The sequence below is a fragment of the Harpia harpyja genome, chromosome 4 (assembly GCF_026419915.1).
Source record: "Harpia harpyja isolate bHarHar1 chromosome 4, bHarHar1 primary haplotype, whole genome shotgun sequence".
NCBI lineage: Eukaryota > Metazoa > Chordata > Aves > Accipitriformes > Accipitridae > Harpia > Harpia harpyja.
This window is the reverse complement of record NC_068943.1, coordinates 80,829,889-80,848,016: the sequence shown is the minus strand read 5'-3', so window position 1 is coordinate 80,848,016 and position 18,128 is coordinate 80,829,889. Positions and strand designations below refer to the sequence as shown.

The following is an 18,128-nucleotide window of genomic DNA, read 5'->3' as shown; positions in this document are numbered from 1 at the left end:
TGAGAAAAGTCACGGTCCAGCAACCTGGAGGTGGCCTTCAGCAGACGAATGCAACTCATGTCAGTTTGGAACAGGAAAGATTTAAAATATATATAATATATACTTTTATTATTCACCCGTTAACTCCATTATATGCCAATCATGAGCTAGTTTCAGCAGTTACATTCCCTTGATCACGTCTTTACGAGGATGCAATTAAATCAAAACAAAGGAGACCGCTGATGCCAGCGGGGGAGCGGCGGCCGGCGCTGCGGGACGCGGTCGGTGAATCCAGGCGGTGGGTGGCTGTGCGGCTGGTTCGGTTCCACCTCTCCCGGCGTGGGTCTGGCTTTGGCGGAAAGGACGAGGGCAGCACCTTCACTGGGCCCGGGTCCTCGGCGGCGGCGCGCTCTCCTGGCAAGGGCTTGCTTACTGCAACACCAGTCCTACCTGGGGGAGCCAACAGAGACACCAGGTCAAGATGTGCCAAGCACCAGCATCCTCTGCCCCAGAGTCAGCTCCGGGCAGATGCAGTTCACAAGCCCTCGCCGTGCTGGCTGGGAGGGCTCAGCACCATCTGCATGGGTTTTCCCACCAGCTTTGGGATATTTGGGAGCAGGGAGAGCCCTGGGTGTGTGGCCAAATGAGTGCACAGACCCTGCCCAGCTCCAGTCTGGGGAGGAGACCGATGTTTGGGGTGTGACAAGCCCGGGCAGTCTGCAAGACAGCCTTGATTTACAAGCCAAGGTTGTTTCTAAGCTATTAACAGATCTGGGAGAAGCTGCTTCCTTAGAGCCTTGTACCACAACAGGCCCCTCTGCAGGCAGCTGGCACTGCTGAGTGCTCTCCAGCCACTGCATGACAGGACGCGCTGGTGGCCGGTCCCAGGCTCAGACCCACTGGAGCCACTGGCAGCCCCACCACAGGGTATGGCCGGAGAGCAGCTCCCAGCACCAGGCTCTCCAATCCACCAGCTCTCCCAGTGAGAAAAGGGATTGCTGAAACCTTCCGGCAACCTCCTGGAGCTTTCTGAAAGGGTCAGCAGCAGGGCAAGGCTGGTTTAAGGCACGTGGGCTTGTACCCACAGAGGCAGACCTGGCTTCGCACACTCTGCAAAGGGGGAACCAAAGCCCCGTTACTGCTGTTAAAGCATTAATTAGCTGTTGTGACATAGCACAGGCAGGCTGCAGCGCTGATGCAGCCGGGCAGCTTCTGGCTCTCAAGCACTGTCCTCTCCAAGATGGCTGTGGACCGGACAGATGCTGAACCACATCTTCGGGGTGGAGATACAGTAGCAACTGGGTGCTGCCTAAAAATGGCCAAGGGTGGGCAGATGGGGTGTCTACAGCTGCAGCACTTGGAGCAGCTGGGTGGGGAGCGATCTGCTGGCTGTAGGGACAAGGTGACAACCCTGCAATCCCTTGGCTCAGCCCCTCTGCACATGCTACAGGCGACCATGCTGGCAGAGCTCCCCATTGTCACGGGGTCCTGCTCAACAGCAACCCAATGGCTCTTGAGCGCGTCTGTTCTCTCTAGAGGGGTTGTTGTTCGTCTCGCCCCACCACAACAGACTGACATGCAGGCTGCAGGGCTGCGCAGTGACACCCAGGTCCTGCACGGGCTCGCAGGGCACAGTAACCACCTCCCAGGTGACTGTCGCAATTGCTGGTGTCACAACTGTCACCCTGCAGCCCTCTGCCTGTCTCCTCTCTGTACCTGGCCTCCTTCCACAGAGAGAAGAGGTCATCCGTGTGGATGTGCCTGAGGTAAAGGACTCTGAACCTGCACTAGTCCAAGAGTAAAATGAGCCTGGAGAGACAAGTGGCGAGTGCTTTTCCCCAGGGACACCCTCTGTGCAGGCACAGCGGGGAGAGCACAGAGGAGCCATCACTGGATTCACCTGTTACTGTGTGTAACACTGCACCAGACAGCGGCTGGCCTGGGAACACCAAGGTGTGTGACAGCAAACTCATCTCCCTGGGGGTTGTGGAGACAAGACCCCTTCCCGTGCACTGGCCGGGCTGGAGGACCCCGCTACCCCAAGGCACTGACCTTCTCTGGTGCCATGCTGGGACACTTCCAATTGTACAGGTAATACTGCAGGTTCCCGTCCCCAATCCCAAACTTCAGCTTCTCCAGGAAGGTTTTGTTTTCCATGAGATCCAGTGCATTGAAGACGTCAAATCCTTTCTGCATGGGCAAGACACAAAGCCATTAGCTCCTCCTGCTTACGTGCTAGGGAGTTCCTCCCATCCATGAGCTGCCTGCCTCCTCTCCTGCCCAGCCTTGCACCCCAAGAAAAAGGGACCAAGACCGCCAGAGAAGAACTCAGCATCGGTGTACCCACCCTCAACTCAAGTGCTACAGACAAACGGCAATATTGTTTGCTGTAAGAAATGAGTAGACACCCTGAGCTCAGCTCAATGCTAGCTGGAAGGTTCAGGCTACCCCTGTATCCCTCTCCCGGGCAGCAGATCCTTTAGGATTTGGGTTTGTACATCCTTGGGTACAAGCCCTGCCCCATGGCTGGCCCTCCCCACAAACCCAAGGGTGCTCAGGCGAGCGGTGAGCTGCCCAGTGCCCAGTGGTGCTGCCCCGGCCTTGCCATCACTCACCGACTTGGCGAGTATAAGAGCATCACTCATGAGGTCGATGAGAGGCGTCTTGGTGTGAACGTTGTAGAAGGAGTAAGCAGCTTTCAGGCTCTTGTGAGTAGGGTGGTTCATGATGGTGGAGGGCAGCGTGTAGAAGCTCAGGAAGTCTGTCACCTCCCCTGGGGCGCTCTGGAAGCCAGAAGTGACACCGCAACATGTCAAAGCCAGGATAAAGCCCGGCCAGAGCCTTACGGGGCTCTGCCAGTCTGAGTGATGTGTGGGCTCCCTGTGAGGAGACTCGGGGCAGCCCAGAATGGAGAGGCACCATCCTCCAGCAGATCAACCCTCCCACCCTGGAAGAGCATCTCACTGTCCAGGGCAGCAACCTCCCCAATCACTCCCACAGCTCACTGCACACTCTTCCAGTGGAGGCAGAAACCCAGGAAAACACCCCACTGTCTTGCTCCTGCTCCCTCACCTCTACCACAAAGGTGTCAATGATGCTCTCCTGAGGTAAGAACCAGTGCTCCACCTCCTCTCGGCTCATGACGGGCGTCAGGTGGAACTGCTTCAGGTAATCGGTCAAGAGCTTGTGCACTGCAGAGATATCTCTGTTCTCCATTGGCCGCAAGCCAGGAGTCTTGGGAGTCTACAGAAAGCAGGACAAATCATTTTTGTTGGTTGCATGGTGGCTTTTATCACCCAAGGGCTCTCCAACAAGTGGCACAGAGACACTCTCTGCTTAGATCAGCCCATTTTCAGTCCCACAACCCAGCACTCTTCCCCCCAGCCCTGCTTGCCTGGCAGAAGAATGGATGCGATTGGCCATGACGTTGATGGCAAAGACCGAAGAGAAGCACAGTGGGTCCCAAAGCCCCATGTGGCAGGTCAAGTCCCGCTGGAAGTGGCCTCCTACCCACTAACGACACAAGATCTCTGCCTCACTCCAGGTCTCTGCTCCCGCTCGCGGCAGGGACAGGGTGGGAGACATGCCCCAGGCACCGCAAGGAAGCACCTGATGTTATTTCCAGTTGGACTCGATTTCTAATCTAGGGTTGGGATTGCTCAGCAAAGCCCAGATCAAGCAGCATGCATTGCTTCTGGGTCTGGGTTTCTGCACAGAAATCGGTAACTACAAAACAGCAGCTGGTGCCTTTGCTGTGGTGGGAGGCAGGAGACAGGAGCCATGTGCTGCCCAGCACTGAAGCAGCGCTCTCCAACCGAAACAAGCAGCTCTGACCGACAGAAGGAAGCCAACAAGGTCGGGGAAGGTGGTGGCAATTTTAATGCTTTGTTTGTTTTTTCTCCCATATCCAGCTGGGGAACTTCCCCAGCAGGACAACTGCAGTGACAGAACCGATCAGTTTGACTGAAGAATGAGGGACTAACCAAATTCAAGGTCACTCCGAGGCTGTGTTTGGACAGATGAAGGCTGTCATATCTGCGTTCTCGTTTTACCAGGAGGACAGGATATGACTCACCATGAAACAAAAGCTCACAGGGTCCTCTAGCTGCAAGAATTTGCCCTTAAAATGCAGGTACCCAGGCAAAAATAAATAAAGATTAAATAAAGCGCAATGGCTTGACAGAGTCATTTACTACATGAAACAAACCCCAGTTCTCCAGGCAGAGGACCTGACCTCGGCCGAGATGTTTGTGTCTCCAGTTCCCAGCCTCACCCCTTGCTCAGCGAGGAGCAATTCATGAGCTCTGCCTTCGTGGTTCACAGCCCCGGCTGGCACCCACCTCGGGCAACCGGTAAAGCTTCATAGTACGTTGCATAGTCATGTTCCTGCTCAGGTGGGAAAATTTGACCTCGATGAGTTTCCGAGGATTCAGGGACCGGTGCCAGTACCTGCAGAAACACACGGTGGGAGACTTGTTCTTGGGCAACAGGACAGCTGCATGGGCACGAGGTTCTCGTAGCTGCCATGAGAGGGCAAGCGAGAACATCACACCGGCTCATGAAGAGGCCAGCAGCTCCCGCAGCGAAAAGCAAGGGCGGCCTGAAGCACTTGTGCTGCAGAAAGTCTCCTGTCTCGTGATATATGAGCAGCTTAAGCAAAGCTACTGGACTTAATCCTGGAAGGACAGCGTGGGGAGGAGAAACCTGGGCTGGAATTGATCTCTCCTGTCCCAGGGAATCCCACACATGCTAAATGCCACAGAAGGGTTCTCAGCAAGGGAAGCTCTGCAGACAGAAATCTCTTTGGAGAACCACAGACACTCACCTGCAAGTCCCCACAGGCTTTGGCAGCACCACTCCCGCGGTGTAAACAGCCTGAAAGATCCCCTCCAGATGAACCCGCCGCGTGATCTCACGGATCAGAACTGGAGCCACCCGTTTCGAGCGCAACTTTTTGTGGACGCACAGGAAGTTTATCTCTACCATCTTCTTCTCTCTTGGGAAAGAAACAATGCAGAGCATGAGACCCAACTGTCCTGACCTGGGAGGATCAGTCCAACGCCCTGGGCAATTTACCTCCAGCCCCTTCAACAGAAAGAGGAGTCAAAGCCTCGGGGAAGGCCAAAGGGGCAAGGGTTGGGTTTGGAGAATTCTCCCTGAAGCTGTTACTCAAGGTTTTCCCAGGGAAATGGTCTCCATCCAGCCCTGGAGGATTTATGTAAGCCAGAGCTCTAAGCTGACCTCACTTGTTGAGGAAAACAGCCTTCACAGCTGCTAACTACAAGATGTCTTTGAACAGAACTTCACTGCCCACCTTAAATATCCCCCACCTTCTCCTCCAAGCACCAAAGCATCTCCATGGCTGAACAGCGTAAGTCTGGCTTGGCTGTTTGGGGAGGACAACATAGCCAGACCTCCTCAGCGCTCCCAGGAAGCCCCACATGCCATCAAGGGGCAGGATGAGAAATGCAGCCAAGCAGCACTCACGTGTCATAGATGTGGATAGTGGCTGGAATCGCGCTGATAAATCCAACCAGCTTCTTGCTGGAGACAACTCTGACTCCACAGTGCCACTGGGGCAACCAGCCTGGAGGACGCAGCGCCCTGGAGAAGAGACACACTTCAGAAGTCACGTCCCATCAAAGCTCCCCAGTGTACCTGCTCCTGCCTCCCCACCATGTCCTGGGATGCCCTGTGTCCTGCTCCAGGTTGCTCAACGCAGCTGTGGGTTTGCAGGCAGGAGGACAAGAGGGTGACAGTGATGTGACAAGGCAGGACTGCTGGGATCCAGGGCAATTCCTGCACTCTGTGGCCAAGGCCAGTTTTCACTAGCAACACAGGAGGAAATAAATCCATGTTCCTCGACTCATGAACACCCTGAGGAAACAGCAGCTCTGCTGCAACAGGTCTCCAGGTGTTATTGCTGGCAACATTACTTGGCAGCCACCTTCATTCTACAGCTCCAGGGCACTGAGAAGTTCCTCAGCTACCGGGATTTTTACAAACTCTCAAGGGATCAAACCAGAGAGGAAAAAAATCCTGGTTTAGGCTCCCATATCTCAAAGAAGCCAGAGGCAGGCAGGGCTGGGCAAGAGACCCCTCTTGCAGTGTACCTGGGACACTGCACACATGCATGGTGACAGATGGGGAATGGAGATTTCAGAAAGAAGTGAGATGGGATAAGCAAAGGCAGCTGCAGCGCTGTCACTAGGATCAGGCTTGCCAGCATCCAACACCCTCTGCTCCGCGGTTGTGGTGCCACTCACCACAGCAGGAACTCAGGAGAGTAATCGAACCGGAACATGTTGTCATCGTCCTCCACATAGTTCTCATTCAGAAGTGTGTACAGCTCTTTCAGCTAAAGCAGGAGAGACCAAGCAGATTAAGAAAGTTATTCAGCCATCACACGCCCCAGCTGCCCTGAGACAGGACCATGAACACTTTTTGTGCAGCCACAGCAATGGGCGCCATGTGCAGCCATGTCCCTGCTACCGGCATGTTCTCCTGCTCTGGGGTCCTGAACCGGTGCCACTGCAGACCGGGGTAAGCCGCAGGACATGCAAATTAAGTCCTGCTGCCCTCAGGTCACATCCCAGGGTGGTAGGTCACAGTCTGGAGGGTCTTCCAAAGGGAAAACTCCTGGCTTCAGGCATCCTTACACTTAAAGAGCATGTGGAGAAGTCCCTGTTCATCCCCATGAAGAAACCAAGCCAACCTTGGATGGGTGAGAGGTAACTGCACGGTGGGGGAAGTCAGACCCACCTAAGTCCAAAGAGATGATGTGACCACTGAGCTGGAGAGTTGCCTGGTGTGGTAAGGGACATGTTCCCATTCCCAGAAGCATCTTTGGCAGTCCAAGCATGGAACTGCCAACAGGCAACGGAGACGCCAACCTAACATGTGTGTGCCAAGCTGCTGGTACTCACCACGCCTCTATCCCCAAGGTCCAGGGCATCCCAGGTGAAGCCCTGGGGCAAGGTGTATGGCTCCTGACGGATATTGTCTTTGTCTGGCTCAACGGGACCGTGGGTGTTCACCACTTCTCCTGTAAGAGAGCAGGGAGACGTGAAGATGCACTCTACCGTTTGAGGCCAAGTCCCCAACACCTCAATCTGGCGACCAACATGCCTCATGTCACCCACTCCAGGTCCCTGGTGCAGGCAGCCAGTAATCACCATTGCACCCACCCAGTTTGGGATGTGCCACACATTTGTCGTGACACAGGGGCAGAGAATTAAAACCCCTTCCACAGCAATGGTGGAGCTGATCAGGCAGCAGAGAGGAGGTGACCAAACTGATAAGAGCTTCAGGGCCACAGCTATGTCCTCCAGGTCCATATGCAATGCCTTATCCTTCCCCATCCCCACAGTCCCAGCTTTGGCCAGCACTTTTCCATGAGCCGCACCATCAGATGGTGGCTCTCTCCCCGCCAGCTCTGGCCTCTGCCATTTGGCAAGCATCAGGGTTTCCTTCCCACTGTGCTTAAAGAAGAGCTGCAGTGAACAAGACAACTTTTGTTGAAAAAACACTGACTCCTAAAGCCCCCAATTCAGCCAAGAGATGTCAGCTCAAGCACCAGCTTTCTTGGGGATGTCAACACAGCAGCATCACTTGAGTGCTGCCAAGAGAAGCAAGCTGTGCTAATTAGGAATTCCCTTAAAAAGGGATTGAAAACGTTTCCAGGCAATGGGGAGGGGAAGAAAGCCCAGACCACGAACTGCCCCCATCACACCCACCCAGCGCAGCTTCCAGAAATGCTCACCCCTGGCTGTCCTCTCTGTTCTGAGCAGGTGCTGAACCGCTCTGAAATCCAGCTCTAAAAATCCCACAGCGCTTTTGTTACCCGACCCTAAATAGCCCCATGTATGTAATGCTGTGTGCCAGAGCGTGCTCCTGAGCAAGGACCACAAGAGACACTGGGACCCAGTGAGTGGCCGGCAGCCAGAGAACAGCCAGAAATTTGGTGTGCGGAAGAGCAGGCTGTTTTGTGCCTCTCCTTTCCAAGAAGCAGCAGAAATGATGTTTGCCATGTCCAGGATCCTCTGGGAAAAAGGGCAAATGCAAGATCAGGCTTTGCTGTCTCACCTAACCCTATGCCATCTCACTACGACTCTCCCAGCACAGAGCTGAAACCATCGCTTCCAGCAAACAGTCTTTGAGACCAAAGAAAGCCTCAGACTGGTGCTGACAACATGAAAACGGAATCAAATAGCGTTTGCAGCAAGAGGGGTCAGACACAACCCCATGAAGAAAATTACTGAAGAGCAGCTAATCTGAAGCCATGACAAGCTTCGGGTAAATCTAGAAACTATGGGCTCGGACTCATTCGCTAGTTCTCCTGAGCTCTGCATGGATTTTGCTGGGGGATGCAGGGGCGGAGAGACTAAGCGAAGCAATCCCGGGCACTCTAGGAGCGCTGCAGGTTTGCTCCAACTAGCTCAGGAATGAGTGCCTTCCAGACACACAGCTCTGCGGCAGTGCACCCCTCTTCCTTTCAGATCTGCTTAGCTGCCAAGCGCTGCTGCCACACTGAGAAACACCTCGTTACTGACAGCAGATCACTTTTGATGCAGGCTGAGAGCATCAGGAGCAAACTGGAGAAAGGACTGGAGCAAGGCCTAGAGCTGGAAAAGACAGCCAGGCTGTTTGCAGGGGGAAGAGGGGACGAAGAGATAGTATTCCCGATCTTTAGATGGTCATGGCAGCTTGGGGGTGCAGATGCTTGTGAGGTTTGTGCCTCTCCTCTCCCGGCTCTCCTGGCTCAGCCCCAGTGCCTGCCCATGCCAGAGGCTGGTGTGACCCAGCAAACCAACAATGTGGCAGCTCAGCACATGGACCTGCTTCCCTGAGTGGCTCCCATCACTGGTTGGCCCCGTCTCACCCCGAGTTACCTTCCCCACCAAGGACCCCTTCCTGGGACGCTTCAACCCCCAGAAAGGGGAGAGCTGGTTAGCTCCAAGTCCCCTAGAACTTGGCAAGAGGAAGGCTGGCAACACTCCACATGAAACTTGGGCACAGAGGGCTGGGGAGACCCAATTCAAGGGCTAAAGCCTGAGATTAAGGGATACCCAAATGCAGGAGGCAACAAATCTGATGAGTGAAATGGCTCCTCATCCCTCTTTACCCGCCCAGCCGCCTGTACAGCTCTCTGGCAGCAGGGCTGGCTGCTCAGTCCATGATGCTGAACGGTGGAGAAGTGTCATTGATGCCTTGGAAGCCCAGATAGGACATCAGTGAGGGGCTGTCCAGAGACTTGCTTGCTGGTCAGAGACTGGCTTCTTTGAGCAGCCTGGGGACCACAAGGCTTCTCCTAAGGAGCACGAAACAGCAAGGGGCTATACGTACCTAGTTTGGGCACCGGCTGTGTGTCCCAGAACTGGTAGCTCCTCTTGCTGGCTTCCTCCATGGTTTTGGCAGGGCCTTGACCTACAGAGAAGAGCTCAATGGCTTTTTGAATCTCCTGGATCCTCTCAGCGGGTAAAGAGTTCACCTGAGGGCAGAAAAGGAGGGCGGAAAGACAAAATGAGTAAGCTGAGCCACCAGGTCTGTATTTCAGCTTCTCATTAGGGGATCCTGGAGCTAACCCTGCCTCAGGGCACCGCCAGGAAGGGGACAGTGGGCAGGAGACTCCCTTCCCAGCCTAGGTCCTCTTGTAACCCTCTACAAGATGGATGAACCCTTTTACCAGCCACCTGCCGCACACCTAGACCTGGTTTCTAGGTACTCCTGGGTCAAAGGAGATGGACGAACTGCCTTAAAATGCTTTAAGCTCCAGTTAAGAGGGTGCTGCGAGCCCCAGGAGCAAACCTCCCTGCCTCACCTTGGCTAACACCCATGCAGAGACATCCTGGGTCAACCCACACTCAGCGTTTGGGCTTTCTGTGGTGGTTTTTCTCTCACTGCTTCAGCCTCCTCCACCTAAGCTGGATCCGTATCTGCAAACTGCAGCTTCCAGAGGAGTCCCTGAGCACCGCAGACCAGGACAAGGCAGAGAGGCTGAGTCAAGATGAAGGACACTTTCCTCCTCCTCCCCAGGGAGACCTTGGCAGAGTGGGCAGCTCTGCGCTGAATTCACAACCCCACCTCCTCTCCGATTCCCAGTCAAGTTGGTTTGAAACACCCAAAGCCCCAATTTAATGCTCTGCACAGTCAGAAGGACAAAATATTAGAAATATTTGGATGGGCACTGGTCATCAGACAGAAAACAGCTTCTGTTGATGTGCAGATCTGTGTGTGTGTCCCCTGCCACAGGACCAGAGGGGACAAGAGGGGTGACTGCCAGTGCTGGGAGGGACAAACCTTGCATGTCCCATGGTCCTTCACGAAGCACCAGCTGCTAGTCAGGATCAGGCAAAGCCAAGAGGGGTAAGACAGACCCTGCTCTGACCCGGCTGCTGTTCTTATGTTAATCAAGCAAAAATCAACAACATCAGATGTCGCCCAAGAATAGCAAAATGCTTTCGTTGTGCTGGCTGTGGGCAGGAGAGGAAGCTGGCAGGTGGCAGAGTGGTGGTTCCCTGCCTGCAAGGAGGCAGCTGGTGTCTGGAAAGAATAACTCGGAGGCGCCAGTCTGACCCTCTCACCGCAATGCAGGAACTGGCTGGGATATCCAGCCAAGGACCGCATTTACCCTGGAGCGCTTCGCAAACACCTTCCGCAGCAATGGGAATTCCCACGCACAGAGCCAGGCTGGGAAATTACTCTAAATCTTAAGTTTTTTGAGCAGCCAAGTGCCTAAAACCAGGAGCGGGAGATTCTTTCCTTGCCCTAAGCTACATTGGAGCCGTTCAGGATGGGGCTGACTGTTGTGCAGGGCTGCGACTCCAGGAAAGGGTCGATCACCTTCACCGGCTGATCCTGAGCCTGGTCGGGCTGATCTCCTCCTTTCTCTTTCTTCCGTTTGGGTTTCTTTTTCTTCTTTTTGGCTCCGCTGTCATTTGCTGGACTCAAGCCGCTAGGGAACAAAAGAAACATCATTGGAGCCTTGGGCTTTTCTTTTGGAGAACATTTATAGGGTTTCTGAAGCTCTCTAAAGAAAACACAAGCTCCCTGCTCTGAGTCCAAGGCTCCAGGAGGCGGAATACAAGGTGCACGGGGGGTGCAGCCACGTGTCCTCTCCCTGGCATCCCTCCCAGCAGTGAGCTTCCAAAAGCAGACCAGCACCAACATCTCCCACCCTGCAGGTTTGCTCAGTGGTGGAGAGTGAGCCCCACACCGCAGGTGACTGCATCTTTGCCGTCACATTACCCTGCTCAGCCCCACATGCCCAAATCCACCCCATGGAGCGGCAGCAATGCCCAGTGTAGGGATTTTCCTCTTCTCTGAGCCCAAGGATGGACGTGGGAGCAGCAAATGCTGGTCCAGCCCTGGGGATAAGGCACCACAGCAGTTCCAGGTGCCATGGAGGGGCCAGTGGCCAAGGACACTGCACCGACTGTCACCCAACCTGCAGAGATGATGATCTAGGAAGACGGGTGGCTCTTATATTAGAAAATTATTATATTGTTGTGCTGGAGCTGGAAAATTGAGATTGAGCAGCAAATCTCTTTGGGAGCGCAGGGTGGGAAGTGCCTGCGCCAGGGCATTGCTCTTCCTTTCATGGATGCAGGGCAGCCCCAGACATCCAGATGATGATCACCCCAAAGCAGCCACAGGCATGAAACCCTGCACCAAGCCTGGCCTCGCTGATGGGCAAGTCCAGGGCAGCGACCTGACGCCAAAACACAGGAGAGATGCTTACTCCTGGCATGGCATATGTGATCTCACCCCTGCGTGAGATACCCCGATGCAGGGCAGGCAATGCTACTGCTGCGGAGCTGGAGCACCCCAAGCCGCGACCTGCCAACAGCCCCCTAAACAAGGTTACAGTCTCCAAGAGGGTCATGGCTCAGGTGAAAATTCAACCCCAGAGATGGGTGAAGTGGAATCGAGCAGAGGGATGAGAGGGGAAAAGGGGGGACACCGGGCCAGGGGTGCTTTGCCAGCGTCCAACACGCATGAGGGATCTTCTGCAAAGCAAGTTGTGGCGGACAGCGCGTACACCACCAGTGTCGCTCAGCTCTGCCCTGTCTCTGTCAGCACTGCCAAGTTTGTTTTGCAGTAAAACCACAGCACCTTTCCTCTTCTGTTTTCACTGAGGACCATAACCCGTGTCTGGCTCAACGGGGAGAGGACAGAGCCATGGAGAATCCCAGGTGGGAGCTGTTCTTTGCATCAAGCGGCACATCCACAGCACCTACAACCACAAAGCCCACCACCGGCGGGCACCATCGCCCATACCAGAGCGGGTCTGGCTGGAAACCAGTAAGAGCTCTGCAGGACTGGGCCTGCCCCAGGGACGCCCTGCCAGCCCGGATGCTGTGGTACGCGTCCCTGCCCTCCTGTGCCTGGGGACCTCATCCTCTTTCTTTCCCCAAATCTCAGCTCAGGGATCCAAGCCAGTATATTTTTTACTCTACAATATAGAGGTGGCTCCTTCCTTGCACCCCCAAAATGACTGCTGTTTTCACAGCAGGGACAACTGCACAGCTCTGATCTGCCCAGAGGCAGATGGTAAATCGAAGGCACCAGCCAGCCTGGAACCACCCCCTCTGAGTGCTGCTTACTCCTGGACTGGCTTAATGTCTTTACCAAACACAAGATAGCAGGGAAGAGGGTGGAGCAGGGAAAGGAAAGAAGAAACACACTGGAAAATATGTTGGAGCAGCATCCAACTATTTATTTCAGCAAGGCCAAGAAAAGGAGAGAGCCGGGAGAGGAATAAAGTTTAAAAAAATCCCTGGGCTGAGCAGCAAATGAATTTTGAAAGCAGGGAAAAGTGGATAGAGAAATGATTTTTTTGAGGGATGAAGCTGGGAGGGGCTGGGTGTAGAGAAGCCTGTGGACAGCAAGGCCACTGACACTCGTGGAGCAGAAACCCGATGTGACGGGCAGCCATCGCCCTGCGGAGCAGAGACGTCTGGTTTGCAGGACACAGAGCAGCTGAGCTGGGGAAGGCTTTCCTCCAGACAAAACCTGAACAGCAGCAGAGACTCTGCAGATGGCATTTGCTGGGGAAAAAGACTCCCATCTATTGGCAGAGCCCCATGCAAAACACTGGGAAACAGCAAGCATTTGCTCACCTGCACAGGGAACAAGTAGCTGCGCAGGGTGAGCTGCTCCACAAAAGGGGGCTTGATGAGAAGCCCCCCTCTTCTCCAGAGGCACACTAAGTGCTTGCAGCAGAGCAGAGAGAGGAGCAGCTGTGAAGCCGCAGCTTTGTGCAGATCAGCATCCCGCGGCGCTGCTGAACTGTTCCCGGGGGGGTACATCTCACTTTTCCTCCCACCACCAGGAAAGGGCTTTACCTCCACCCGGTGAGACGTGAGCTCTGACATGACAGCAAAAGTAATTACGGCAAAGCGGTGCTGACACCGCTATTGATTTTAGTGACAAATGTGTGATGGGTTTTTTTTAACTCCTTGCAGAGGAGCACGGGCAAGACCTGGCAGATCCCCAACCAGCCAGGACGGCCACACCGAGGTCCTGGGATGAGCCAAACCATCCACCGTGGAGCTGCAATAAACACATCCAACTGATTTCTTGCCAATTTTACCACCACAAACTGACGGCACGAGGCAGGTTTGTGAGCATAACCGAGAGCAGACGCTGGAAGCCGCCCCTTCCAAGGGGGATGGACACGTTTTCCCAGGTCACCTCCACGTCGGGATGCTGCGGGTGTCAGATGCGACAAACAAAATCCTCCCAGCCCCTGTGTATTCAGTCGGCATTGCTTTGCTTCATAAATCAGAGCTGCCAACTCCCAGCTTGCTGCTAATGAGTTCAGCCCAACCAATATCACTTCACCCCCACACCGGGCTCGCAGGTAAAAGCGCTGAGAAAAATCCTCCCTGATTTATGAGCAAAGCTGTCGTGACCTGGAAGAAATCAGCGTGGCATAAGGTGGGATGAGGTTTTGCATTCCCAGGTGCTGTGGCATGCGGAAGGGCCCTGCTCCAGCCGGAAGATGAAAACCAACCCAGTAGAGGAGTCACCAGCATGTAGGAAAATGCTGGAAAACCAGAAGGTCCAACTCGCTACACTAGGGAAGCAACAATTATAGGTATTTTCTATTTTAAAGTCCATTTAAGAAAGCAAGTATCTTCTTCTTTATGCTCCAGTGTAGCTGCAGCCCCTTGGATGCTCCCCAAGTTAACGGCAATGTCCAACCGGTGTCTTGGGATGAGCCACCACCATCCAAAATCCCAGCTACCATAGCTGATGTCACCCATGAAGCTGCAAGGGCTGAAGCTGGTTTCACCCCTCAGGAAGGGTTAACCGCCAGGCCAGCTCCTGTCCAGCCCATGGCCCTCCTTGGCTGTACTTATGGCTTTTTTCCTCCTGACTTTTCTCCTCCTGTATCTCTTTTCCAGCTCGAGCTGCTTTGAGAGATAAAGCGGGTGGAGAACGGCGTTATGGCTGTGCTATGCGGAACGTCTTCCGATTACCTGCAGGATTGCAGCAGTCCATTTTCTGACTAAGGAAAACACTTCTCCCTTCTCCTGGGAAAGGCATTGCTGCCATCATGGCCACTACCTTTTGCTGCAACCCCCCTTCCCCACTACTGGATGGCTCCTGGAGCTCAAGTGAAAGGAGCTGGTGCTAACCACAATACAGAAAATAATACCCATAACCTGAGCAATCTAGAAAATAGACTTTTGGAAGTACCTAAATAAACCGGGTGGGCTCAGACTGACTGTCCTCCACCATCTCAGCTCCTCTGGAGGCTGGCAAACACCAGACGCATCCAGTAATAAACTGGTGCTCAGCACCCACTTATCTATCACCTGGATCTATACGCGCTCCTGCTGTATTCCCAGATCCGAGAGCTTTATTTTTGCAAGGTGGGGGAAGAAAGCACAAGGGAGGACAACTCCAGCTGCGGCTGGCTCCCCGCGGCTCCCTCAGCTCCTGAAGCCCAGTGGGAAACTCTGGGTCAGCATGGGGGGATTTAGATGGCAGAGGCTGGGAGTTATTTCCCGTAGCGTACACACTGCGGCGATCAAAAAGTGTCTTTCATTACACAAATTGAAATGCCATGCTCAGGCTCTCAGACCATCTCACACCTACAATAGCAAATGGTACCAACCAAACACTGCTCGTTCTTCCTCAAAACCCAAACTGGAAATGCAGATTCGGGCAAGGGCTTGTGCAGTTTGCAATTCCTCCACTGCACAGCCTTGCTTCCTAGCCTGAAAGGTGTCAGATGAGAAATAGTAGATCCCTGCTCCATATTTAGGTGCTGGAAAATCTTTCTGCCAAACCTGGGGCTAATCGGGTGCGGTACTTAGGCTGTAATCTCATTAGGGGCCAGAGCGATGAGGCAGGCTCTGCAGATGGCAGAGCATGGGTCCTGAAGCAGAGTGTGCCATTACTGTGCTCCATATAATACCTAAAACTAAATTCTGCATGTTAGAGCACAGCAGTTGTCCCAGGAACATCCTCTCACGGTGTAAGTGCAGGCAGGGATTGCCAAACCAGGCAGTTGCCCGCTGTCCCACCAAGAAAAGCCCCTTTGCTTTCCCCACACCCCATCCAGCAACAACCCAGTTCATGACACAGGACTGTCCCCAAACTTTTTGCACCCAAACCCACTTTTCGCAGGTGGTTTTGCTAAGAACAGACACATTTCACGGGGCTGGAACACTCAAGTGACATTCACTGCCTGTGAACTGACAAATCCCACAGGGCTCGCAGCAGCTCCGGGGAGCAAAGCCCGTGCCGGTGTCCCTACCTTTCCAGGGTCTTCTATCTACAATGGTAATAAACCCTCCACAGACACTGGAGACACAACAGAAGCCCTCTCCGCACAAAGGAAATCACAACAAATATGAAAGTGGGATTTTTTTTCTTTGGGAAATCAACTTGGACAGCTGCAGCGGAGAGCGGTGCAGCCACTTCCCAGTGCTGACACGGGACCGAAGTGGAGGAAACTCAATTCCTCTTTCCTGTCCTTAAAAGGAAAGGAAGTATTGCTCTCACTAAGTAGTACTTTTACGTTTAAATCTCAGAGCCAAGATCCAGTGACTCTTAACACGAACTGGGCAGAGGCAGGACTCTGAGCATTGCTCTGCAAACCCCAGCAGCTCAAGGCACTTCCCCTGCCCCGTTTTTGGGGACGGCATTCAGCTGGGGTGACCAGAAACACTCCCACATTCCAGCCTAACAAAACAGTACAAAAATCAACGGAACCAATGTGCATCAAGAAAGAAAACCACCACCTTTCCTACTGCTTGGTCTTTTCTCTCCTAGGTGGATCCTCCATTAAGTTTTGGGGAGGACAGATTTGCCAGACAGCTCCAAAGCCTCCCTGGCTTGTGCTCATTATCGCTGTGCCCATCAGCCACGCTTTTAATGTTATTTCCCGAGCAACCCAAACTCTCTAGGTATATTTGTTACTGGACTTTTCCCAGGCTGCCCGGTTAGCTTGCTGCACTTCAACGCTCAAGCTAGTCCAGGCAGGTAACTGCATTTTAACTCCTCGGGGTTGCAGGTGACGCAATGCCCATGCTAAGACACGACGAGGGCTCAAGAACACACCTTTTCCTGGCAAAGGGCAGGCTGAGCTACTGGACTGGGAAATAACGGTGATTAAGCACCGTGTCTCCTCTCTGCTTGGCTCTGGTTTCCACAAACCTAATCATGTCAGGGGGAAAGAAAAGAAAAATCTCCCCAAGCATGGCTAAACCTATTAAACTGAGACACAGTGCCACACCCGGGAGGCAAATAAAATATAAACGGGCATCTGTGCTGTCATAAAAAAAGCCTCTGTGATATTTCTTGCATGACCTTTTATTCACTTTGGTTACTGGACAGGCGGGATTGCCTAGGAAAAGCTGCCGACGGAGGGAGAAGAGCTCTTTAAGCTGACGGTCTCTGCGTCATAGGGTTGGGAAAGCAGCTGCTGGGGTATGGGGTGAGCGGGAAGAGGAGCCTGGTGAGGCTCAGGTGCATGACACACGAGGTGCAAAACCTCTGGAAAACTCTGGAAATCCGCGATGTGGCATAAGCCGCATGTTGACGTGCCCTGCTGCACGCAAAGCCAGCAGGAACGAGGACGAAGCCTCTCCTGCAAACCACAGGCACGGTGAGGCAGCTCTGTGCCTTATTAATTAAGGCAGTGAGTAACATGTGTACTACATGAGGGATTTTAGATCTCTCCTACGTAGACAAGGACCTGCCTCACCGTACGCGCTCACTCCCAGACTAATTGTTGCTGTTTCATCATTTCATACCTCTGGACGCCATCGGCCGAGCTTTGCAAAACCCCGGGCTGCGTTTAGGAAAACGACGGGACAGGCGTGCAGAAGCCTGGCCTTCTTCCAGGGCGCAGGGACGGCGGCAGGAGGCCACAGCCTCCGGGGAGCGGGACAACGTGCCCCAGCATGCCACCGCCCCGGGTGCCACCGCGGTGCCGGAGATGCCGGGAGGGTGACGGGATTCGTGCTGGAGGACCGGGGGACTGTGGGGAGACACACCTTGACGCAAGGACAAGGAGAGCTGCGAATTGGGCTCATTTCTGCCAAAAGAAGGCACTCGCGGCCGCTCTCTGGTTGCCCTGCAGACACCGCGCAGGCCGTTACCCATCCACGGCACGGACGGGCCCGACCCTGCTTAGCTTCGGGACACGCTCCCACAACAGGCGTGAAAGGGAGCGAGCAGGCCCCTCCCCCCCGCCAGACCGACGGGCAGCTCGACCAATCACAGCGCGGGATGCTGCCTGGCGGCCAATCAGCGCGCCCGTGGGGCGGGGTGCCGCTCACTTCCCGGCCGCTGCCCGCCTCAATGGGCCCGGCCGCCGCCGCGGCGGGCGGCCCCGGCCGGCGCTCACCCCCGGTTGGACCCGTGCTCCGCCTCGTTCTCGCAGTCGCTGCAGTGCTCGTGGTCGTTCTCCTCCGCCGACGGCCGCGGAGGCCTCGCCGGTGGCCGCCTCACTGCTGTCTCACCGTCGTCCGCCATCTTGAAACGGGGCCTCGGCGCCTGCCGCACCCCCGCAACAAAGCGCGCCGCGATTGGGCGGTGGGCCCCGGGGCATGCCGGGACCGGTAGTCTGCGCGGGCACACGGAGACTGGGCCGCGCCGGGACCGGGACTGCAGTTCCCGTCGGCCTT

At 54.6% G+C, this 18,128-nt stretch overlaps 1 protein-coding gene across 1 annotated transcript; it reads right to left on the bottom strand.

Annotated features, from left to right (window-relative positions):
• Window positions 1-80: 80 nt before the first annotated feature.
• On the bottom strand, window positions 81-18,073 carry NMT1 (N-myristoyltransferase 1). The gene is made up of 12 exons (XM_052784992.1): window positions 17,849-18,073; window positions 10,822-10,933; window positions 9,325-9,469; window positions 6,906-7,024; window positions 6,246-6,337; window positions 5,467-5,583; window positions 4,805-4,975; window positions 4,320-4,428; window positions 3,052-3,222; window positions 2,595-2,762; window positions 2,032-2,169; window positions 81-429 (listed from the first exon to the last, which is right to left on the bottom strand). Exons 1-12 carry the CDS (start codon window positions 17,974-17,976, stop codon window positions 409-411), a joined length of 1,491 nt encoding a protein of 496 aa, XP_052640952.1. The 5' UTR covers window positions 17,977-18,073; the 3' UTR covers window positions 81-408.
• Between the last annotated feature and the right edge of the window lie 55 nt (window positions 18,074-18,128).